Source organism: Sus scrofa, chromosome 8, assembly GCF_054392235.1.
Source record: "Sus scrofa isolate SSC_HxYL_T2T_F1_AM1 chromosome 8, Sscrofa_HxYL_maternal_Yorkshire_Landrace_v2.0, whole genome shotgun sequence".
In the NCBI taxonomy this organism is placed as follows: domain Eukaryota; kingdom Metazoa; phylum Chordata; class Mammalia; order Artiodactyla; family Suidae; genus Sus; species Sus scrofa.
In genome coordinates this window covers 124,791,728-124,817,248 of record NC_139390.1, presented here as the reverse complement: position 1 = coordinate 124,817,248, position 25,521 = coordinate 124,791,728, and the positions used below count along the sequence as shown (strand labels likewise).

General features: G+C 40.6%; 1 protein-coding gene across 4 annotated transcripts in view; it reads right to left on the bottom strand.

The window, feature by feature from the left end:
* Window positions 1–4,212: 4,212 nt before the first annotated feature.
* The window catches only part of MANBA (mannosidase beta), a 110,904-nt gene continuing 89,595 nt past the window's right edge, over window positions 4,213–25,521 (bottom strand). For 2 of the 4 annotated variants that reach the window (XM_003129294.7, XM_084973314.1), the window contains 4 exons: window positions 23,071–23,215; window positions 9,611–9,753; window positions 8,073–8,327; window positions 4,213–4,877 (listed from right to left, as the gene is read on the bottom strand). In XM_003129294.7, coding sequence (XP_003129342.4) covers window positions 4,653–4,877; window positions 8,073–8,327; window positions 9,611–9,753; window positions 23,071–23,215 — 768 coding nt within the window. In that variant the 3' untranslated portion in view covers window positions 4,213–4,652. Of the gene's footprint in view, window positions 4,878–8,072; window positions 8,328–9,433; window positions 9,514–9,610; window positions 9,754–20,283; window positions 21,065–22,152; window positions 23,216–25,521 lie in introns of those variants that run through there. The other 2 variants (XR_014813315.1, XR_014813314.1) reach the window with 2 other exon arrangements.

Genomic DNA, 25,521 nt, shown 5'->3' with positions numbered 1-25,521 from the left:
ACAAGCACAGATATATATATACACATACATATAGAGAGCATTAAACAGCTACATATGTATACATATATGAATATATATACTATAGTGTTAAACAGCTTTCTATGTGTATAATGGAATATTACTGGGTCAATAAAAAGAATGAAATAATGTCATTTGCAGCAACATGAACAGACAGAGATTATCGTACTAAGTGAAGTCAGAAAAAGACAAATATCATATGATATCACTTATCTGTGGAATCTTAAAAAATGATACAATAAACTCATTTCCGAAACAGAAAGACGCTCACATAGAAAACAAACATGAGGAGTTCCCGTTGTGGCTCAGTGGTTAACGAAACCAACTGGCATCCATGAGGACATGGGTTTAATCCCTGGCTTCATTCAGTGGGTTAAGGATCCAGTGTTGCCATGAGCTGTAGAGTAAGTCACAGACGCAGCTCAGATCCTGAGTTGCTGTTGCTGCAACTGTGACGTAAGCTGGCAGCTACAGCTCTGATTGGACCCTAGCCTGGGAACCTCCATATGCCTTGGGTGCAGCACCAAAAAGACAAAAAAAAAACAACAAACAAACAAACAAACAAATATGATTACCAAAAGGGAAAGGGAGGGATAGGACAAATTAGGAGCATGGGATTAATAGATATATACTACTATACATAAAATAGAGAAACAACAAGGATTTACTGTATAGCACAGGGAATTGTGATCAGTATCTTGTAATAACCTATAATGGAAAATAATCTGGAAAAAAAATCTAACAAATCACCTTGCAGAACACCTGAAACTAAGATAATATTGTATTAACTATACTTCAATTTAAAAGAATGAAAGAAAAAAAAAAGACATTTGCTTTTACTTGCTTCATTTTTCTTCTTGCCTCATGTACTAATTGGGTGATTATGATGTTTTAAAAGTACTACTACCATCTACTTGGCATTTATTTTATTCCAGACCCTATTTGTTTAAACTTTACAACTACCTTTGAGGGTTAGAGATTGTTATCTCCGTTTTACAGATAGAAAACTAAAATCTAGATGGTCAAATGGTTGTCCAAGGTCACACAGCCAATGAGCCTCAGAACTTGGATTCCAACTCAGGTCAGTGTGGCTGGGAGCCCGCCCACTCCAGAACGAGAGGATGACACCCTTGGAGGGTGTCTCCATTTACAGAGACTTCACTAACTGCCAGTAATAGGCTGAGCACTTGAGCTAAATTTCTTATTTATTTTTCAAAACATACTTACAAAGTGAGTGTAATTATTCCAATTTAACCACAAGAAAATTGAACATAAAGAAAACCCTAAGGACTCAACCCAAAAACTACTTGAACTGATCAACGAATTCAGCAAAGTAGCAGGATATAAGATTAACATTCAGAAATCAGTCACATTTCTGTATACCAACAATAAAATATTAGAAAAGGAATACGAAAATACAATACCTTTTAAAATTGCACCTCACAAAATCAAATACCTGGGAATACACCTGATGAAGGAGGTCAAAGACTTAACATGCTGAGAACTATAAAACATTAATCAAAGAAATTAAAGAAGATGTAAAGAAATGGAAAGATATTCCATGTTCCTGGATTGGAAAAATTAATACTGTAAAAATGGCCATACTACCCAAAGCAATCTACAGAGTCAATGCAATCCCTATCAAATTACCCATGACATTTTTCACAGAACTGGAACAAACTATCCAAAAATTTATATGGAACCACAAAAGACCCAGAATTGCGAAAGCAATTCTGAGGAACAATAACCAAGCAGGAGGCATAACTCTCACAGACTACAGGCAATATTACAAAGCCATAGTAATCAAGACAGTGTGGTACTGGTACCAAAACAGACATACAGACCAATGGAACAGAATAGAGAACCCAGAAATAAACCCAGACACCTACGGTCAATTAATCTTTGACAAAGGAGGAAAGAATATAAAATGGGAAAGTTAGTCTTTTCAGCAAGTGATTCTGGGAAAACTGGACAGCTTCACGTAAATCAGTGAAACTGGAACACACCCTCACACCATGCACAAAAATAAACTCAAAATGGCTTAAAGACAAGACACCATCAAACTCCTGGAAGAGAACACAGGCAAAACATTCTCTGACATCAACCTTACAAATGTTTTCTCAGCTCAGTCTCCCAAAGCAACAGAAATAAAAGCAAAAATAAACCAACGGGACCTAATCAAACTGACAAACTTTTGCACAGCAAAGGAAACCAAAAAGAAAACAAAAAGACCACTTACAGAATGGGAGAAAATCATTTCAAATGATGCAAATGACAAGGGCTTAATCTCTAAAATATACAAACAACTTATACAACTCAGCAAAAAAGCCAACAACCCAATGGAAAAATGGACAAAAGACATGAATAGACATTTCTCCAAAGAAGATATACAGATGGCCAACAAGCACATGAAAACAATGCTCAACATCACTAATTATTAGAGAAATGCAAATCAAAACTACCACGAGATACCACCTCACACCAGTCAGAATGGCCATCATTATATAAGTCCACAAATAACAAATGCTGGAGGGGGTGTGGAGAAAAGAGAACCCTTCCGCACTGTTGGTTGGAATGTAAGCTGGTACAACCACTATGGAGACATATTTCACAGAACTATAAGTACCTTAGAAAACCACACATAGAACTACCATATGACCCAGCAATCCCACTCTTGGGCATATATCCGGACAAAACTTTCCTTGAAAAAGACACAGGCATCCACATGTTCACTGCAGCACTATTCACAATAGCCAAGACATGGAAACAACCCAAATGTCTATCAACGGATGGTTGGATTTAGGAAGATGTAGTACATGTATGTAATGGAATATGACTCAGCCATAAAAAAGAACAAAATAATGCCATTTGCAGCAACATTGATGGAACTAGAGACTCTCATCCTGAGTGAAGTCAGAAAGAGAAAGACAAATACCATATGATATCACTTATATCTGGAGTCTCATATATGGCACAAATGAACCTTTCTACAGAAAAGAAAATCATGGACTTGGAGGATAGACCTGTGGTCACCCAAGGGGGAGGAGGAGGGAGTGGGATGGATTGGGAACTTGGGATTAATAGATGCAGACTATTGCCCTAGGAATGGATAAGCAATGAGATCCTGCTGTGTAGCACTGGGAACCATGTCTAGTCACTTGTGATGGAGCATGATAATGAGAGAAAAAAGAATGTATCCATGTATGTGTGACTGGATCACCATGCTATATGGTAGACTATTGACAGAACACTGTAAACAAGCCATAATGGAGAAAAATAAAAATCATTATATATTAAAAAAAATAAGTTAAATACCTTAAGTTTACATCTCTAGTAAAGGCAGAATGCAACATAAATTAGGGCCCATCAACTTCAAAGCCCACCTCACAGGGCACCTGGCACAGAAAAGGGTCTAGTTTAATGGAGAGGAGTGTTCTCCCTGTCGCCCAGCAACAATATGATAATCGGATGTTCGACAATGACAAGAAAATGACAGAGGAGTTATCAAGAAATGACCTTCTGAGTTACATCCCTAAGACCCAGGCTTTCATAGGCTTTTACACAGATTTTAAAATAACACATAAAATGAGGGAACTCTTAGCTATGGAAGGAGAGACCTGGATTATCTGCGTGTATTTTCTCTTTGGTCTCTGCACCATGGCCAAAATCCTGTTTTAAAACCAAAACTAGGAGTTCCCTTCGTGGCTCAACGGTTAAGGAACCCAGCTAGGATCCATGAGGATGCGGGTTCGATCCCTGCCCTCACTCAGGGGGTTAAGGATGGGGCGTTGTAGTGAGCTGTGGTGTAGGTCACGGGCACGATTTGGATCCCACATTGTTGTGGCTGTGGCGTAGGTCGGCAGCTGTAGCTCTGATTCAACCCCCTAGCCTGGGAACTTCCATCTGCCTCGGGTGCAGTCCTAAAAAGGAAAAAATAAAAAATAAAACCAAAACTATTACCTAAATAGTCTTGATTCTAAAACCAAACTCTCGTTGCCAGTCCATTCTGTAACCAATTACTTGATTCTTCTTAGAGAAGACCCTTCAATGCCCTGGTTTAGAGTGTTCTAACTCTCCCTGTTTATCAAGTAGACTGAAACCCTGACCACAGCTAAATGGAAATTAATGCCCAGCCTGGTACAGGGTACAACTGAGTGTTCATGGAATGAGGAAATAAGCCACAGAGGAAACATCCAAGTTGTCAATGTCATTTATATAGTTAAACATTTTTATATATATCTTACAGAAAAGTTGCAAAAGCAGTACAAAAAAAAAAATCCTCAACACCTTTACCCAAACTGGCTACTCATTAACATTTTGCCCCCTCTTGCTTTTTTATCATTGTAATTTTATAAACATGATAATGCACAAAAACTGATTTCATCGCAAGTATAATGAATCAGTATTTTAAAAAAATCGTTCAAATTCAAGTTAAAGGGAACCCCACTATGCTGCCATGCACAGCTTTGTTGAGAACAACTCCTGAGTATACAGCCTTCCCTGCAAGAACAGTGTCCCAAGTCTTCACCAAGTGCTTAATCTGACACGTGACCGAACATGTGCAGACACATCTCCTGGCTCCTTCCACTTGTCTCTGGTTGCCTTTAGCTCCTGAAAACACAACCTGTATTCCCTCAGTAGATACTGGTCAGCGAAGTCACATGAAAAGATTGCTCCAATTTCCTCTTGCTGGTGGGTTTCCAAGGGTAAAATAACACAGTCCGTGTCTTCTCAGTCATGAGGAAACCATTGTCACTGAATCGCCCTGGGATCCCTCCGACATCCAACCAAACGAAGGGAGCGACTGCTGAGGTTTCCAGCGCAAAAGCAAAAGCGTCCCCTTGCTGAGAGATGATGGCCTGAAAGAAAAAGACAAATGAAGTGGAGGAGGAGGGCAGAGCTCTCCGTTCTCCAGACAACGCCGAAAAGAACACTGACGGCTCACAAGGAGTGCGTTTCCACCAGCTTTGGTTGTGCAACTGCTCAATTCTTTCATTCCCTGCACTGTGTCAGATCCTAAAAAAACACAGGAAATTTATTGAGGGCTGTGGAAAATCACCCAACTGTAATCTCAAACCACGGGCGGAAATATGTGGTCTCCAATGATTAAGGAGAATATTTCACAAGAAGCTCAAAGCCTTCTATCTTTTGCTCAGGGTCTCACCGAGCGAGGCACATTTTTGCAGGAGGGCTGGATGGTTTAAATGCCTTTCTCAGGATGTGTCTGGAGCCGGCTGCAGAGCACAGCCATGGAGCTCACCTTCTAGTCCTCTGAGGAGCTCCCACAATCTAGACAGCAGCCAGCCAGGCATCTCCAAAGGCTCTTCAGCTAGAGCATTCCCTCTTTTATCCGTGAAATCACATCATGAGCACTTTGAACATGCATGAATCCCACAGAGTATCAGCGAGGAGAATGTAGTTTAGGTCTTATCGTTCATGGGCACAGGCAGAGAGAGAGAGAAGGAGGGAGAGGGAGAGGCAGAGCTGAGCCCTGAAGGGTGGGGGTTTGAGAGCCTCGCTCACTGTGAATACACAGTAAAGTGGGACCTGATATTTAAAGCTGTGCCTTTGTCATCAAACATGTCTCTTCAACATACGCACATGTCACACCACAGATTTACTATTATAGGTGATGTGTGACATAGAGAATTTCCAAGGGCAATTTTTCCTACATTTAATTTAGCCTTATACACCATGCGGGGTTCTGAGTTATAATCAAGAAAACCTACCTTGATAGAAACAGAAAAAAAAAAAAAAACCTAATAAAGTGTATTAGGTAGCTCTCAGAGGGTCAGAGATGCAGGCTCGAAGCTAGACGTCAAATTCCCAAAGCATGCTGCCCACCTATTCCAATGAAGACTCTAAAGCAGTTGCAGGCACACAGCGCACATGGCTGGCCCTGCCTGGCCACCAAGGCTTCAGGGAGGCCTCAACTACGCTGTCCCAAGGCCAAGGCCAGAAGGTACATGGGCATCTGCTCTCTCATGTGGTTGTCTTCTTCTGATTAGAAATCTCATCTCTGTATATCTGACTGCAGAGCCCGGGGCTCAACTTTGCACCCTGGCTTCAGGGAAACCAGGAAATAACACAAGTTCCCAGCATCCCCTTGGGAATAGCAGCTCCAAGTGTCTGGCCCATGGTCAGCCTGCAATAATTTGAACTATCATTACTATTTTCATCCCTATCGTTATTACATCCCTTTAGGAAAGGCAAAGTCTCATTGAAATCCAAATGACAAGGAAAGAACTTCCCTCCTACCCACAGGTGGCTCAAGGTAATGGAGGCCTAAATAAGGAAAGAGAAAAAGATTTCAAAATCCTGGCATCCTCCTCGCGGTGTAGGCCGGTGGCTACAGCTCCGATTGGACCCCTAGCCTGGGAACTTCCATATGCCGCAGGAGCGGCCCAAGAAATGGCAAAAAGACAAAAAAAAAAAAAAAAATTCAAAATCCTAAGTCTAGAGGCCACAAATTTGTCCACTACATCATTTGGTGCTTTTTTTTCTGGAAAGAAGCTATGTAAATGTATGTCATTTCCTTCATATCTGCTCATATCTGAACCCACTGAGCAAGGCCAGGGATCGAACCCACAACCTTATGGTTCCTAGTCGGATTTGTTAACCACTGCGCCACGACGGGAACTCCACCTATGATCATTTCTAAGGCAAATATTAAACAAACCCTCTCACTCAAATTTTTCAACGAAGTCTAAAACAAAATTGATTAAAAATAGCAATTTCTTTGTGGAGCAGCACATTAAGGATATGGCATCACAGCAGAGGTGTGGGTCACTGCTCTGGCACAGGTTTGATCCCTGGCCTAAAAAAAAAAAAATTGATTAAAAATTAAAATAAAACTTTCTGGAGAAATATCTTCAACTACTATGTGGAGGAAGAAAGGGAAGGGAAGTTTTTTGATCAATTAGGCAGATTCCAAGCTCTCCAGCTACACGATTTTTTTTTTTTTTTTAGCACCACACCTGCGGCATATGGAAGTTCCCGGGCTAGGGGTGGAATCAGAGCCTCCAGCCTATACCACAGACACAACAACACTGTGATCTGAGCCACAACTATGACCTACGCTGTAGCTTGTGGCAATGCCATATCGTTAACCCACTGAATGAGGCCAGGGATCAAACCCACATCTTCACAAACACTATGGTGAGTTCTTAACCTGCTGAGCCACAATGGGAACTCTTGCACAATTTTTATAACCACACCTTCTATCCTGATCATTCCTTTTTTTTTTTTTTTTTTTTGGTGGTCAATGATAAAGAGATCCAGTGATTAAGTTAACTTTGAAGCAATAAATCGGAGAGTAGAGTGAACATTTTTAAAATTAACAGACTCTCTTTAAAAATGCAAAATTAAGAGTGCTTCAGAGTTCCTGTCGTGGCTCAGTGGTTAACAAATCTGACTAGGAACCATGAGGTTGCAGGTTCCATCCCTGGCCTTGCTCGGTGGGTTAAGGATCTGGCGTTGCCGTGAGCTGTGGTGTAGGTCGCAGACGCGGCTCGGATCCCGTGTTGCTGTGGCTCTGGCGTAGGCCGGTGGCTACAGCTCCGATTTGACCCCTAGCCTGGTGACCTTCATATGCCACAGGAGCGGCCCTAGAAAAGGCAAAAAGACAAAAAAAAAAAAAAAATAGAGTGCTTCTACTGGGTTCTGCTGCTTACTGACTATGGACTTTGAACATGTTACTCAGCCCCTCCAAACAGGTTTGCTCACATGTAAACACAGATGATGGTACTTCAGGGTTAATGCAGTAAAATCCCCAGGACAGAGCCTGGAACCTAGCCAAGGAGCCATCAGTGGTGACCTGCTGCCTCTCCCTCCACTGCACCAGCCTCACCCGAGAGGAGTGATGGGACAGCAGGCCTGGCAGGAACCTTAAACATTGACACATGTTAAATTAGGAATAAAAATCATTTGGCCTTTGCTTCTAGTGGGAAGGGGCCAATCTTCCCCAGGTCACAGGGAAACTCAGGGCCAAGGGGAAATTTTGCACAAGGCGGGATGCAGCATGCATGCCCCAGAAGCAGAACACCAGTACTTACAGTGATATTTGCCTTCTGGAGCCCCTTGGCGTCCTTCAGGGAGGACAGGAAGTGATAGTTGGTTGGGCTCAAGAGTTGGCTGCCAGTTGACAGGGAAAAGGTAATGACACAGCTTTGCCGTGTACATTTTGTACAATTTAGCAATTCAGGCACAGGCTTCTTATAGAGGAGAGCGGATTCCCCTGCTTTCATCACAAAAAGCTTAGTCGTCTCAGAGCACACAGGTTTCAGGGAACTCCACGTGTGGACTCTCACCTGTGGAGAAATAAAACAGGAAAAAACAAAACAAAACAAAAAAAAAACACTTTAGTTACTAATTTTTCTTTTTTTTAGAGAATAATAAAGTCAGAAGAGCAGAATGGGTTAAGAGACTGTGCTGAATGGATAAGCAATGAGGTCCTACTATATAGCACAAGGAACTATATTCAGTCTCTTAGGATAGACCATGACTGGTCACTTTGCTATACAGCAGAAATTGGGACAATATTGTGAATCAACTATACTTTAATAAAAAGAAAAAGAAACTGTGACGCCTAGGTTTAACCTCAGCCCCAGCAAGTACTAGTTATTTAACTACGAAGTTAACTTCTCAGGAGTTCCCATCGTGGCTCAGCAGTAACAAACCTGGCTAGTATCTGAGAACACAGGTTCAATCTCTGGCCTCACTCAGTGGGTTAAGGATCCAGCATTGCTGTGACCTGCGGTGTAGGTTGCAGGTGCGGCTCGGATCCCACATTGCTGTAGCTGTGGTGTAGGCTAGGAGCTACAGCTCCAATTCAATTCCTAGCCTGTGAACTTCCATGTGCTGCAAGTGCAACCCTAACAAGACAAAAAAAAAAAAAAAAAAAGAGGTTAACTTCTCAAAATATCCATTTCTTCATATGTAAAATGAGAATAATAATAGCACTAACTTCACAGGCTGTTTTGAGAATTAAGTAAAATAATCTATGGAAGGCACAGGACCTGGTGCATTGTAATTAATCCATAACCTTGACCTATTCTCAATGTCCTCCCAAATGTAGTCACCCGAGACTTGAGTTTCTATCCTCTGTTTTTACCTAACATTGTTGTATATACAAGTTCATTTTCCCACATAGGTATTCTGAATCATTTTTACTGACTTCCACTTTAACATACTGTTTTAAGTGATTTCTTTTTATAAAGTTTAGGTGATTTCCAGCTTCTCATGATTATAAATAACCTTAGATTTAGGTGGTAGTTTACAGTTTATATTTCACAGTCATCTAATTATTTTACTCACTATCCATAGAAATCCTTTAAGGCTGCAGGCTGGTAACATTTTACAAATGAGGAAACTGAACCAGGGTATTCAGGTCATAGAATAAATAGCTGATTCTTGCCTTGAATATAAGTTTTCCAGTTCCAAGGTCAACCCATCTTCTGCTACAGGTAGTAGAAACATTTTGATAAAAATTTTCTTCTTTTCAAAAAAAAAAAAAAAAAAAAGAACTAAGTAACTAAAAAAATCTCAAATCTCCCTCTACCATAGAGAGGAAAAAAAAATCCAAGGAACTTACAGTAAGCATCGCCGTACAGTCTGAGTGAAGGTCTGACACACCGTAGATGAAAAACACATCTTCATCCTCAAAACCCACAGGCAACAATGGAGCGAAGAAATTCCGAGCAAAGTAATGAAGCATTTTCCACTTTCCTCCATACTCTAAAGAGAGTTGGGTTAGGAGATGAGCAAGGTCAAGCAGTCAGGGTCACGGTGTGGCCCAGCTCTAAGACTGGTCATAATTCTGGGCTCTGAGCACAGGAGGGACAGCCTGTGGAGGCAGCCCATGTTGGTTGAGGGCAAGAAGCATTGTGGACATTACTCACAGCCTCAAATCTGAGTGAGGGAGGTGTTTTTCAAATGAGGAAATGGAAGCTCAAGCAGTTAAGTCAAACATGCCACCGGCAATGTTCTGAGCCCAGGCCTGCCTCTCAGCTAATACATTCTCATATGCAGTTCTGCTTCCAGGAGTTCAATGCACCAACATTCCTTCTTTCTTTTTTGCTACATACACATGAAGAAGGGAATCAGGAGCACTGGCAATGAATGTCTGTTACAAATCTTCATTTGTAAGAGTTACTTAGGGAAAAACCCTATTATAAAGCCTGGCCAAGATGGTGGGGTAGGAACACCCTGAACTCACCCTGTGTCATGAGGACACCAGAATTACAACTATTTACAGAGCAACCATTTACAAGAAAGACCAAAACCTAGCAGAAAAGATCTTCTACAACCAAAGGTATAAAGAAGGAACCACAACAAGATGAGTAGGAGGGGCAGAGTCACATATAGTCAAAACCCATACCCCAGGGGTGGGCAACCCACAAACATAAGAATAATTACAACTGCAGAGGTTCTCTTTAAGGGGCAAGGGGTCTAAGCCCTGTACTGGGCTCCTCAGCCCAGGGATTCTGCACAGGGAAGCGAGCCCCCAAAATATTTGGCTTTGAAGGCCTGCCTGGCTTAGCTTCAGGAGTCACAGATGGCGGAGGGAAATAGAGACTTTTTTTTTTTTTTGGCTTTTTAGGGCCACACCCATGGCACATGGAGGTTCCCAGGCTCAGGGTCAAATCGGAACTACAGCTGACGACCTACACCACAACCACAGCAATATGGGATCTGAGCCATATTTGTGACCTAGAGCTCACGGCAATGCCAGATTCTTAGCCCACCGAGAGAGGCCAAGGATCAAACTGGAATCCTCATGGATACCAGTCAGGTTCATAACCTGCTGAGCCGCAATGGGAGCTCCTAGAGACTCCATTCTTAAAGGGCACACACAGAATCTCACACACTCTGGGACTCAGGACAGAAGCAGTAATTTGAAAGGAGCCTAGGTCAGAGTCACATGTTGACCTTGAAGAGTCTCCCAAAGAGGCAGGAGCTTATCCTGGGGAAACAGATACTGATGAATGCCATTTTAAAATCCCAGCTCTACCCACCAATAGGTCAGCACTAGCCCAGTTTCACCCACTGGCACTGGGATCCCCTGGGCACCAACCCCACCCACCAATGGGCAGCCCTAGGATCACTGAAGCCTTGAACCCTGCCTTATTATGACACAGCCAATAAACCAGCACACTGGCACCAGCCCCAGAGCTCCCACACCCTGGCCCCAACCACCAGGAGACTAACACCACTCCAAGAAACTGGACACCTCAGCCAGCTGCCCTGGGATCAAGTCCCACTCATCAATGGGCCAGCACCAGCTTTCAGATACCCTAAGAACCTGCATCCAGCCATATGAGGAACTGGCTCCACCCACCAGAATGCCAACACCAAACCTGGGAACCCCAACCATGTAACCATCCATCCTAGAACCCATCTCTGCCCACTACTGAGCCAACAGTAGCCCCAGGACCTCCCAAGATTCTGCAGTAAGCAGCATCATGACCCAGCCCCACCAACCAGTAGCCAGCAGGCTCTGCACAAGGCAGAGGCCAGCAACCAATTGAGTCATAGGCCAGCCAGGACTACCAGAACACAAAAAGTAGGCATCCCACCATAAGAAGGACCCATGCAACTCACATACGTGGCATCCCGAGAGCATATAGCTCTGGTGACCAGAAGGCAGTGAGCTATGCAGACAAACAGTATGTCTCATACAAAAGGCTACCTATCCAAGGTCAGCAAACATAACCAACCTACCAGATACATAGAAATAAAAAGAGCAAATCAGGCAAAATGAGGTGACAGAGAAATATCATTCACATTTGGTGGCAAGAGCAAAAGATTCATAGCAAGCAAAAGCTAAAAGATATGGGCACCACCAAACCAGCCTTACAAGAAATGGTCAAGGAACTTCTCTAAAAAAGAGAAAGGCAACAAAAAAAGAAAAGGCTGAAAAATAAAAGGCTACAAACAGAAACATGAAAATTATGAAAGGAAAAAATCATTGGAAAAGGCAAATATAAAGTAGTAAATCAATCATGTAGAAAGCTAGCAAGAAGGTTAAAAGACAAAAGTATTAAAATCATCTATATCCACAATAATCAGTTAAGTGACACAAAATATAATGATGTAAAATACAGTATCAAAAGCAATAATCATGGTAAGGACAGGAGAGTAAAAAGGCAGGGTTGTTAAAATGCATTGAAACTGGCAACTTAAAGAACAAAAAAGACCTAAAGTCAGCAGAAGGAAGGAAATTATAAAGATCAAAGAAGAAATCAATAAAACAGAGATTCAAAAAAAATAGAGAAAATTAATAAAACCAAGAGCTGGTTCTTTGAAAAGGTAAACAAAATTGGCAAACCCCTGGCCAGACTCACTAAAAAGAGGAGAGAAAGAACCCAAATAAACAAAATTATAAATGAAAAAGGAGAAATCACAATGGATACAGCAGAAATACAAAAAACCATAAGAGAATACTATGAACAACTATATGCCAACAAATTTGACAATCTGAAAGAAATGGACAATTTTCTAGAATCTTACAGCCTGCCAAAACTGAATCAAGCAGAAACAGACCAACTGAACAGACCAATCACTAGAAATGAAATTGAAGATGTCATAAAAACACTCCCTACAAATATGAGTCCAGGACCAGATGGCTTCACAGGCGAATTCTATCAAACATATAAAGAGGAATTGGTGCCCATCCTCCTTAAACTCTTTCAAAAGGTTGAAGAAGAAGGAATACTCCCAAAGACATTCTATGATGTCACCATCACCCTAATTCCAAAACCAGACAGAGATACCACCAAAAAAGAAAACTATCGCCTAATATCATTGATGAATATAGATGCAAAAATTCTCAACACAATCTTAGCCAACCGAATCCAACAACATATCAAAAAAATTATACACCATGACCAGGTTGGGTTCATCCCAGGTTCACAAGGATGGTTCAACATACACAAATCAATCAGCATCATACACCACATTAACAAAAAAAAAAAAAGTCAAAAATCATATGATCATCTCAATAGACGCAGAAGAAGCATTTGACAAAGTCCAACATCCATTCATGATCAAGACCCTCGCCAAAGTGGGTATAGAGGGAACATTCCTGAATATAATCAAAGCCATTTATGATAAACCCACAGCAAATATAATCCTCAATGGGGAAAAACTGAAAGCCTTCTCACTCAAATCTGGAACAAGACAGGGATGCCCACTCTCACCACTGCTCTTCAACATCGTTTTGGAAGTCCTAGCCACAGCAATTAGACAAACAAAAGAAACAAAATGCATCCATATAGGAAGAGAAGAGATAAAACTGTCACTGTATGCAGATGACATGATACTATACATAGAAAACCCTAAGGACTCAACCCCAAAACTGCTTGAACTGATTAATAAATTCAGCAAAGTAGCAGGATATAAGATTAACATTCAGAAGTCAGTCACACTTCTGTATACCAGCAATGAAATATTAGAAAAGGAATACAAAAATACAATACCTTTTAAAATTGCACCTCACAAAATCAAATACCTCAGAATACACCTGACCAAAGAGGTAAAGGACCTATATGCCGAGAACTATAAAACTTTAATCAAAGAAATCAAAGAAGATTAAAGAAATGGAAAGATATTCCATGTTCCTAGATTGGGAAAATCAATATTGTAAAAATGGCCATACTACACAAAGCAATCTATAGATTCAGTGCAATCCCTATCAAATTACCCAGGACATTTTTCACAGAACTACAACAAACAATCCAAACATTTATATGGAAAAACAAAAGACCCAGAATCGCCAAAGCAATCCTGAGAAACAAAAACCAAGCAGGAGGCATAACTCTCCCAGATTTCAAGAAATACTACAAAGCCACAGTCATCAAAACAGTGTGGTACTGGTATCAAAACAGACAGACAGACCAATGGAACAGAATAGAGAACCCGGAAATAAACCCTGACACCTATGGTCAATTAATCTTTGACAAGGGAGGCAAGAACATCAAATGGGAAAAAGAAAGTCTATTCAGCAAGCATTGCTGGGAAACCTGTACAGTTGCATGCAAAGCAATGAAACTAGAACACACCCTCACACCATGCACAAAAATAAACTCAAAACGGCTGAAAGACTTAATTATACGACAGGACACCATCAAACTCCTAGAAGAGAACATAGGCAAAACACTCTCTGACGTCAACATCATGAATATTTTCTCAGGTCAGTCTCCCAAAGCAACAGAAACTAGAGCAAAAATAAACCCATGGGACCTCATCAAACTGAAAAGCTTTTGCACAGCAAAGAAAACACAAAAGAAAACAAAAAGACAACTTTCAGAATGGGAGAAAATAGTTTCAAATGATGCAACGGACAAGGGCTTAATCTCTAGAATATATAAGCAACTTATACAACCCAACAGCAAAAAAGCCAATCAATCAATGGAAAATGGGCAAAAGACCTGAATAGACATTTCTCCAAGGAAGATATACAGATGGCCCACAAACACATGAAAAAATGCTCAACATCGTTGATTATAAGAGAAATGCAAATCAAAACTACCATGAGATACCACCTCACACCACTCAGAATGGCCATCATTAATAAGTCCACAAATAACAAGTGCTGGAGGGGCTGTGGAGAAAAGGGAATCCTCCTGCACTGTTGGTGGGACTGTAAACTGGTACAGCCACTATGGAGAACAGTTTGGAGATACCTTAGAAATCTATACATAGAACTTCCATATGACCCCGCAATCCCACACTTGGGCATCTATCCGGACAAAACTCTACTTAAAAGAGACACATGCACCCGCATGTTCATTGCAGCCCTATTCACAATAGCCAGGACATGGAAACAACCCAAATGTCCATCAACAGATGATTGGATTTGGAAGAGGTGGTATATATATACACAATGGAATACTACTCAGCCATAAAAAAGAATGACATAATGCCATTTGCAGCAACATGGATGGAACTAGAGAATCTCATCCTGAGTGAAATGAGCCAGAAAGACAAAGACAAATACCATATGACATCACTTATAACTGGAATCTAATATCCAGCACAAATGAACATCTCCTCAGAAAAGAAAATCATGGACTTGGAGAAAAGACTTGTGGATGCCTGATGGGAGGGGGAGGGAGTGGGAGGGATTGGGAGCTTGGGCTTATAAGACACAACTTAGAATAGATTTACAAGGAGATCCTGCTGAATAGCATTGAGAATTTTGTCTAGATACTCATGTTGCAACAGAAGAAAGGGTGGGGGAAAAAATGTAATTGTAATGTATACATGTAAGGATAACTTGATCCCCTTGCTGTACAGTGGGAAAATAAAATATAAAAAAAAGAAACTGGCAACTTAATCATTTATATTATATTATATGTAGATTATTATATAATGTTTTATGTAGGTCACTATATATAAACCTTATATTAACCACAAACCAAATATCCGTAATAGATAAACACCAAAAAAAGAGAAAGGAATCTGAACATAACACTAAAGATAGCCATCAAATCAAAATGGAAGTGAACTAAAGAAGAGAGCAACAAAAAAGAACTACAAAAACAATCTAAAGACAATTAACAAAATGGAAGCACATACCTATCAATAATTACTTTAAGTGTAAATGAACTAAATACTGCAATCAAAAGAGTCAGAGTGGTTGAATGGATACAAAAACAAGACCCATAAATATGCTATCTATAAGAGACTCACATCAGATCTAAAGACACACTGAGACTGAAAGTGGAGGTATGGAAAAAGGTATTTCATGCAAATGGACATCAAAAGCTGGGGTAGCAAAATTTACATCAGAAAAAATAGACTTCAAAAAAAGATTCTTATGAAAGGCAAAGAAAGACATTATATAATGACCAAGGGACCAACTCAAGAATGTATAAAAATTGTAGATAGATATACACCCAATATTAGAAGCGCTACATACATAAAGAAAATATTTACAGACATAAAGAGAGAAATTGACAGTACCACAATAAGAGTAGGGGCATTTTATACTCCATATACATCAATGCACAGCTTATCCAGACAAAAATCAATAATGAAACACTGGAATTAATATATTAGACCAAATTAACTTAATGATATATAGAACATTCCATCCAAAAGTAGCAGAATACATATGTGTTTCACATATCTATGGAACATTTTCTAGGAAAGATCACATAGTAGGCCACAAAACAAGACTCAATAAATTTTAAAAAATTGAAATACTATCAAGCATCTTTTCCAGCCACAACTCTATGAGACGAGAAATCAATCACAAAAAAAAAACAACCGCAAAAACCCACAAACACATAGAGTTTAAATAATATGTTACTAAACAATCCATGGGTCTCTGAAGAAATCAAAGAAGAATAAAAAATACTTGGAAACAAAGGAAAACACAATGATCCAAAGTCTATGGATGCAGTAAAGACAGTTCTAAGAGAGAAGATCATAATGATACAAGCTTACCTCAGGAAACAAGAAAAAAATAACAAACAACCTCACCCTACACCTAAAGGAAATAGAAAAATATCAACAAACAAAACCCAAAGTTGTAGAAGGAAGGAAATAACAAAGAGCAAAAATCAATGCAATAGGGTTTTTTTAAATAGATAAGATCGATAAAACCAAGAACTGGTTCTTTAAAAAGATAAAAAAAACTACAGCCAGACTTATCAAGAAAAAGAAAGCCCAAATCAATAAAATCAGAAATGAAAGAGGAGACACTACAACTAATACCAAAGAAGTACAAAGAATTATGTGACTACTATGAACTATATAGCAACAAACTGGACAAATTAGAAGAAGTGAATAAATTCCTATTAACATATAACCTACCAAGACTGAATCATGGAGATATAAAACATACGAAAAGACTGCTGAATTATGAACAGACTGCTGAATTACCACTAAGGAGACTGAATCAGAAATCGGAAATCTCCCACCAAACAAAAGTCCACAGCCAAATGGCTTCACTGGTGAAGTCTCCCAAACATTCAAAGAAAAGTTAATACCAAACTTTATTAAATTTTTCAAAAAATGTAAGAGGAAGGAATGGTTCCAAACTCATTCTATGAGGCCAGAATCAACCCGATAACCAAACCAGACAAGACAAAGACACTATACAAAAAAAGAAAATTATAGGCCAATATCCCTGATGAATATAAATGCAAAAATCCTCAACAAATAAGCAAACCAAATTCAACAATAAATTAAAAGGATCATACATTATGATTAAGTGGAATTTATCCCAGGAATACAAGCATAGTTCAAATATCCACAAATTAATCAGTGTGATATACCACATCAACAAGTTAAGGAAAAACTGTATGATTATCCCAATGGATTCTGAAAAAGCTTTTGACAAAATTCAACATCCATTTATGATAAAAAAAAAAAAATCTCCACATGGTGGGTATAAAGGGAAAGGGCCTCAACATAGTAAGGGCCACATATTCAATGCTGAAAAGCTGAAAGTATTTCCTCTAAGACCAGGTATAAAACAAGGATGCCCACTCTCTCACTTTTAGTCAACATAGTATTTGAAGTCCTATATACAGCAATCAGAAATAAAAAGAATCCAGATTGGAAAGGAAAAAGTAATACTGTCACTGTTTGAACATGACATGATACAATGCTGAGAAAAATCCTAAAGGCACCACCAAAACCTACTAGAGCTCATCAATGAACCTGATAATGTTGAAGGATACAAAATTAACATACAGAAATTTGTTGCATTTCCATAACTAACAACAAACCATAAGAAAGAAATTAAGGATAAAACCCCATTTACCATCACATCAAAAAGAATAAAATACCTAGGAATAAATCTAACTAAAGAGTTAAAAAACCTGTACATGCAAAACTATAACACACTGATGAAGGAAATTGAAGATGACAAAAACATATGGAAAAAGATACTGTGTTCATAGATGATAATTAATATTGTTAGAATGACTATACCACCAAAGGCCATCTATAGGTTCACTGCAATCCATATCAAAATACTATGGCATGTTTCACAGAACTAAAACAAATCATTCAAAAAATTTTATGGAAACACAAAAGACCCTGAATAGCCAAAACAATCTTGATAGCAGACCATACTACAAAACCACAGTCATCAAAACACTGTGGTACTAGCACAAAAACAGACACATAGATCAATGGAACAGAAGAGAGCCTAGAATAAATTCATGGTCAATTAATCATGAAAAGGAGGCAAGAACACAATGGAGAAAAGATAGTCCCTTCGATTAGCAATACTGGGAAAACTGTACAGCTACATGTAAAAGAATGAAATTAGAACATTTTCTCACATCATTTACAAAAATAAACTCAAATTAAAGACCTAAATGTAAGACCAGAAACCATAAAATTGGAGGAAAACATAGGCAGAACACAGACATAAATTTGTAACAATATTTTTTTGATCTGTCTCCTAAGGCAAAGGAAACAAAAACAAAAATAAACAAATGGGACCTAATTAAACTTAAAAGCTTTTGCACAGCAAAGCAAACCATAAACAAAACGAAAAGACAGTCTATTGAATGTTAGAAAGTATTTGCAAATGATATGACCAGTAAGGTCAAACAAAATGTGTATACAAAATATATAAACAGCCCATACAACTCAATAAAGAAAAAAATTTGATCAAAAATATTGGGCAGGAGACTTGAATAGACATTTTTCCAAAGAAGGCATACAGATGGCCAAAAGGCATATGAAATGATGCTCAACATTCCTAATTCTTAGAGATAACAAATGAAAACCATGATGAGGTATCACTTCACACCTGTCAGAATGGCTATCATCAAAAAGACCACAAATTTATAAATGTTGGCAAGGATGTGGATAAAAAAGGAACCCTTGGATACTTCTGGTGAGAATGTAAATTGATGTAGACATTATGGAAAACTGGAGAGAGATTCCTCAAAAAAACTAAAAATACAACTATCATATGATCCAGCAATTCCACTCCAGAGTATATAGCTAAAGAAAATGAAAACACTAATTCAAAAAGATACATGCACCCCCAATACTCCCAGTAGCATTATTTACAACAGCAAAGCTAAGGAAGTAACCTAAGTGCCAATCAATAGATAAATAGATACATATATATAATGGAATGTTGACCATAAAAAGTATGAAATTTTGCCATTTGCAACAACATGGATGGACCAGGGGGGTATTATGCTTAGTGAAACAAGTCATAAAAAGACAAATATTTTATGCTATCACATACATGTGTAGTGTAAAAAATAACAAGACAAAAACAGACTCACAGATATAGAGACTAAACCAGTGGTTATCAGTGGGGAAAGGGAAGGGTTGGGAGGGGCAAGATGGGGTAGGGGATTAAGAGGTACAAACAACTACGTATGTAACAAATAAACTACACAAGGGTATATTGTAGAGAACAGGAAATATAGCCAACATATTAAAATAAATTTCAAAGAAGTATAATCTATAAAATATTGAATCACTGTATTGAACAACTGAAACCAATATTCTAAACCAATAAAAAATTGATGAATAAATTAAACGGAATAATTTTTTTTTAAATAAAGTTACTTAGAAAGCAAAGTCTCCTCTCCCATAGGTGCAAAATCCTCTGAGTGAAACAAAACAACCACTACCACAATAACGGCTGTCAAGTTCAGACTGGAAGGGAACAACCAAATCCATCACAATTAATGACAGTTCCTCAAACACATCTAGAAGCTGTCCAGAACCTGCAGAATCCCGTGCTCTGCTTACATGTCCAGTGTGCTAAACCCACAAACTAAAAAATATCACAACATGCCTCTATTTCACAAAGAAGATCCTTCTCCACAAAACACTGCATCATGAAACAACTTGAGGAGGGGATGGAAGGGGGGAGACAGAATGAAGGTGGAGGGTGGGAGGTGCCTCCAGAATTCACCAGTATAAGCTGGTGAATCTGAGGAAGAGGAACGTGGCTTTAACATTCAGCTAGAACAAATTTCTTTAGGTTTTGCAAAATTTCAACTCTCCAGCACTTCAACTCCAACTCTTGGTATTTCCCCTTAGAAATGAGAATGAGAGGGCTTTCCAATTAGATCTGTGAAATAAACCAGAACTTAAATGGAAGGTGGCTCAGACCTGAGGTGACTTACACATTCTCACGTGTGACATCTATTACAGGGAGAAAGACTTCAAATGCATGGTTCCCCAGTGATCAAGGCCACAAACAGAACCCTCAGGAGAACAGCAACTGAAGCAAAACATCTCAGTGATATACACACCTTAGTTCCTTTTTTTTTTTTTTTTTTTTTTTTTTTTTTTGCTTTTTAGGGCCATACCCACAGCATATGGAAGTTCCCAGGCTAGGGGTCTAATCGGAGCTACAGCTGCCAGCCTACACCACAGCCAGATTCGAGCTGAGTCTTCGATATACACCACAGCCCATGGCACTGCTGGATCCTTAACCCACTGAGCCAGGCCAGGGATTAAACCTGCGTCCTCACGGATCCTAGACGAGTTAGCTCACCACTGGGTCACAAAGTGAACTCTCTAAATTTTTTTTTAGGGCCACACCCATGGCATATGAAGGTTCCCAGGCTAGGGGTCCAATAGGTAGCCATTGTCCTATGCCAGAGCCACAGTAATGTCAGATCTGAGCCATATCTGTGACCTACACCACAGTGCACGGCAACACCGGATCCTTAACCCAGTGAGCGAGGTCAGGGATTGAACCCGAAACCTCGTGGTTCCTAGTCGGATTTGTTTCTGCTGTGCCAGGACAGGAACTCCTTACACCTTAGTTCCTAAAGCGTGACAGTTTGGATGCCAACAAAATAGTCTGCATCACCAGTTAAAAATGCTATGTGATTTCTGGCTTTGCTATTAGCTCTGTATCTGCCCAAGTTTATGGGCCAAGCAAAATGTCCAGGCGAATTTCTGTATTCACAAAATTATAATAATGAATGAGACTCATTTTTTTTTAAGAAATATATAAGAATCTATAGGGAGTTCCCATTGTGGCACAACAGGATGGGCGGTGTCTCTGGAGCACTGGGACACAGGTTTGATCCCCGGCCTGGCACAGTGGGTGAAGGATCCTACATTGCCCCAGCTGTGGTTTAGGTCAAAACTGCAGCTCAGATCTGATCCCTGGCCCAGAAGCTCCGTATGTGAAGGGTGGCCAAAAAAAGGAGGAAAAAAAGAATTCATAGATTCGAAGTAGCTACTGATCCCTTTAAAGTGACACTAATTCTGGTAATAGGAGGTAACACATTACCTACTCCCAGCCCCATCTGCACATACTACAAGCACTGGATTTCTTGAGCCAATTAAGTAGAATTAAACAGGGGCTACGGGGCTTCCCAGAGCAGAAGCAGATAATAGAGCACAACTTGCCACAGCTTTTCCCTGGCACTTGTTTTTCCTAACAGGTCCAGGAGAGGCTGACCCTCCCCTCAAACGCACTGTCCTTTCCGAGTATGCAAAGCAGACTAATTCTTACTGGTCCATCACTTCTTGAATCCCTTCTGGAAAACATGGGGTCATTTAAGGGAAGACTAACAGAGACGGGGCTCTCCCATTCTTGAATTGAACTCAGCTCCAGAAGTGCACCTCTTCCTCCACAGACAGGAAGCAGGGTGAGGCTCTCAGGGTCTCTGAACAGTATCTCCTTGTCCAGCACCCCAAAAAAGCTCTTCCCCCAGAGTCCACCCCTGACTCTCACGTAATACCTTTTTATCTGCTTGCTGAAGAGTTTGATCAGGGAAACCTGAAGACTGCAGTTCCCCGCAGGAGATGAGGAGCGCTCATCAAACAAAGCATGTGGGGAAGGAACTCCACCAACCTGCGTTTACAGCTAAAGAGCCTCACCCAGCAAAAAGGCCTTCTGACTGGACAGCCTTGCCTCACTTTCAACCCAAAACTTTTGTTTATATTATTAATTGAACTTTGCTTAAACTCACCCATAACAAAGGCCAATGATTCACGATTCCTCCTTCATTTTTTTTTTTCTTTCTTTTTTTCTTTTTTTGCCACCCCACAGCATATGGAGTTTCCAAGCCAGGGATCAGATCTGAGCCACAGTTGCATCCTATGCCACAGCTGCAGCAATGCTAGATCCTTTAACCCACAGTGCCAGGCTGGGGATCAAACCTGAGTCCCCACACTGCAGAGACACTGATCCAGTTGTGCCACAGTGGGAACTCTTCCTCCTTAATTTTTTTTAAAAAAAGTACCAAAATAGATGGAATAATTCAAACTGCAAGTACCACGCCAGCCATTTCACCTACTGCTTGTTGAACAGGTTCAACTGAATCCCTCTTGGATTCCTGACTCTACTACCTTGCCTCCAAGAGATAAACAGTGTAAAATTAAGATGACTTTATAGAATTGAAGGGGAGTCAGCAAAGGGAATTTTTTTGGCCTTTTTAGGGCTGCACCCACGGCATATGCAAGTTCCTAATCCAGGGGTCAAATCAGAGCTGTAGCTGCCAGCCTATGCCACAGTCACAGCCACACAGGATCCGAGCCACTGTCTGTGACCTACACCACAGTTCATGCCACCGCCATATCCTTAAACCACTGAACGAGGCCGGGGATCAAACTGAATCCTCATGGATACTAGTTGGGTTGGTTACCACGGAGCCAGGACCAAACTCTCCAAGGGGACATTTTAACACTTAACTGAGTCAACTCTTCCCATGGTTTAACTCTCCTAAACAGAAGAAGGGGTGCTTACAGAAATCTCTTTTTGCCCTGGCAAGTCCTCTTAGATTCAAAATTCTAAGCAACAATCAGAAGACACATGGCTGAGATCATCATGCATGACTCTAGCCCTTCATTCGCCGGCTTCTGTGACCGCCCAGCACGGAATGCATCGTAAGGCTGCCTCTAAGGCTGCGGGAAACACCGAGAAGGTGGGTGGGTGGCCACAGGGCAGAGACCGGCAGCTGGATAGAGCCTCCTCCGGCTGGAAGCCTCCTCCTGCGGTGCATCTGACCCCTCCAGCTCTGAGCCCTCTCCGTGCCTCTCCCCACAGGTCTGGCTGTCTCTCCCTCACACAAAGGATGCTGAAACACTTACCGAGAGAAGACCAGGACGGAGCCTGCCAGATGTCATTCAGTTGCCAATAAAGGGCGCCCATGGTCTGCCCCTTTCCATCCACTATCTCGCTGCGGCTGCGGCGGTAGAATTCCGTCTCTGTTTTGACACACTGGGCCTGCATCACCTGATTCCAGGGAAAATATTAAAACACAAGTGTGTTTCTTTGAGGTAGGCTGTCTAGAGCTGAGCAAATGACAGGCTTGAGTTAAGTTCAGGAATTTCATGAGCGTTCTATATACCGTTATTATACTAGCTCTAGACCGAACCTCTTGGCATGTGAAGCTGTTGTCTCTAACAGCTGGGTTTGTGGGGAGAGGCTCGGTGTTTGGTTTATTATAACAATGGGTAATTGTGGACACAGGATGGTGTAAAAGGCTCTTTGCCAATGATAGTGAAGGCAGGGACAGAAATCAAAGACTATGAGACCAATGTAGTCAGACACTACCTTTTGAGCAGTGATGGGTTTTATTAACACATTCTTTAGGTATCAAGTCAATGATTTATTAGAAAAATTCTGTAGAAAAAAAATTTGTTATGACCGATAGTATCAAATCCCAACCCCTTCTTTCCTAGTCAGGCAATTGTTTTTGTATCATGCCCTTCGATAGTGTCAAACTTTTTCTTTTTATGGCTACACCTGCAGCATATCAAAGTTCCCAGGATAGGGCTCTACCTGGACCTGCAGCTGAGGCCTACGTCTCAGCAACACCAGATCTGAGCCACATCTGTGATCTATGCCACAGTTTGAGGCCATGAGGGATTCTTAACCCACTGAGGGAGGCTAGAGATTAAACCCACATCCTCACAGACACTAGGTCAGGTTCTTAACCCGCTGAGCCACAATGGGAACTCCATGTAAAACTTCTTATTAATGTAATTCCTTCGTTATAGCAGAACAGATGGTAAATTGCAGCAAAGAGACAAGTACATTTAGTTCTTGTTTAAGAAGCAGGAAAACATCATACAGGACCCTTAATTACTGTCATCATTAATGAAAAATCAGTCTGCTTTTTGGCTGCTATTGCTGACAACTCTGAGCGGGTTTCACATGCTCAGAGCTGTAGTTAAGAAAGGGCCATGAATAAGGCCAGTGGGCTCATTAGGAGAGGTTACCAAGGAGAACCTGGCAAGGTAGTCAGAGCCGCAAGGATTCCCAAGTTAGAGAAAAGGATGGCCTTAGAGTAGGGCCTGGATTCTCACATAGGAGGAAAAAGAGGAATGCACATGTGGCTACTTATAGACTAAGCCCCGATGCCTTCCTATGAAGCTAGAAAAGCTCTGCTGAAGATAGAACCTTCAGGCAGAGGAGGGCTGGCTGGTGAGGAAGTCTCAGGTGAAGTTATAACTTACAAAGAGGCAGAGCCCTAAGACTCCAGAAGGGGAAAGCAACAAAAATCACGGCTATTCGATAATATTTAATAAGTACCTACAGCACATGTTGCATGCTGGTAATGGTAAGCCCCTCTCCCTGCAAAAAAGACAGACAGCCCGCTCTCATGATGCTTAATAGCTCGTGTAGAAGACAGGCCTTCACCAAAGAACCACACAAATCCACGTAAACCTTAAATAGTGAGAAATGCTAAGAAGGAAAGGTGCTCAATGTTAGGAGCCTGGATAGAAGAGGAAATGGGTCTAGCTGAGGGGTAGGGACTGGCCTCAAAATAGAGGAAAGAGAAAAAGAGAAGGCAAAACCATGCAGCCAGAGAGGATGGCATATAGTGAGAAGAGGATGCATAGCAAAGAGCTAAAAGAAGGTCAAGGTGGCCTGAGGCCAAAGCTGGGAACAATGGAAGCAAGGCTGGTGAGATGCAGAAGCCAGAACTAGGCAAGTTGGGGATGCATCCTCAAGGCAACTGCAAGTCACAGAGAGCTTTTAAGCTCAAGGATGAAGTGACCAGATTTGTATTTCCAACAGGAAACTCTCACCCCTGAAAGGAATCATGGGTTATAATGGATTTAAGGAGTCCATTTAGAAAGCAGATACAATCTCCCAAACAAGAGATGATTTTTAGCTGTGAGTGGATAGTAAATGCCCTTCCCATTCAGGAACCAGACAATTAGAACCACAGCAAGCATAAGAGACAAATAACTCTCTAAAGAAAGTAAGAATCTCACAAACAGAGCAGCAAGGGTGCCAACTCTAAACAATCACAAGCTACTATCTGAATATACAGCCTAACACTAAGTCAGCGAGAATGAAATGAAAAAGTAAGCCTAAGAACCATACTCTATGACAGTCAAGGTAATTTGCAATTATGAGATAGGCTGAGACCTGGGACCATCTACCAGAGAGCTTCCACCTGACCCAAGAGTCTCCTCGAGCAACGAAATACAAAGAAACTATAAGGAACTAAAAATAACTGCACACATGCCAGCTGGGGCAAATTATGAACAAAAAGATGCAAAAAGGGCACAAACCAACTGCCGTTT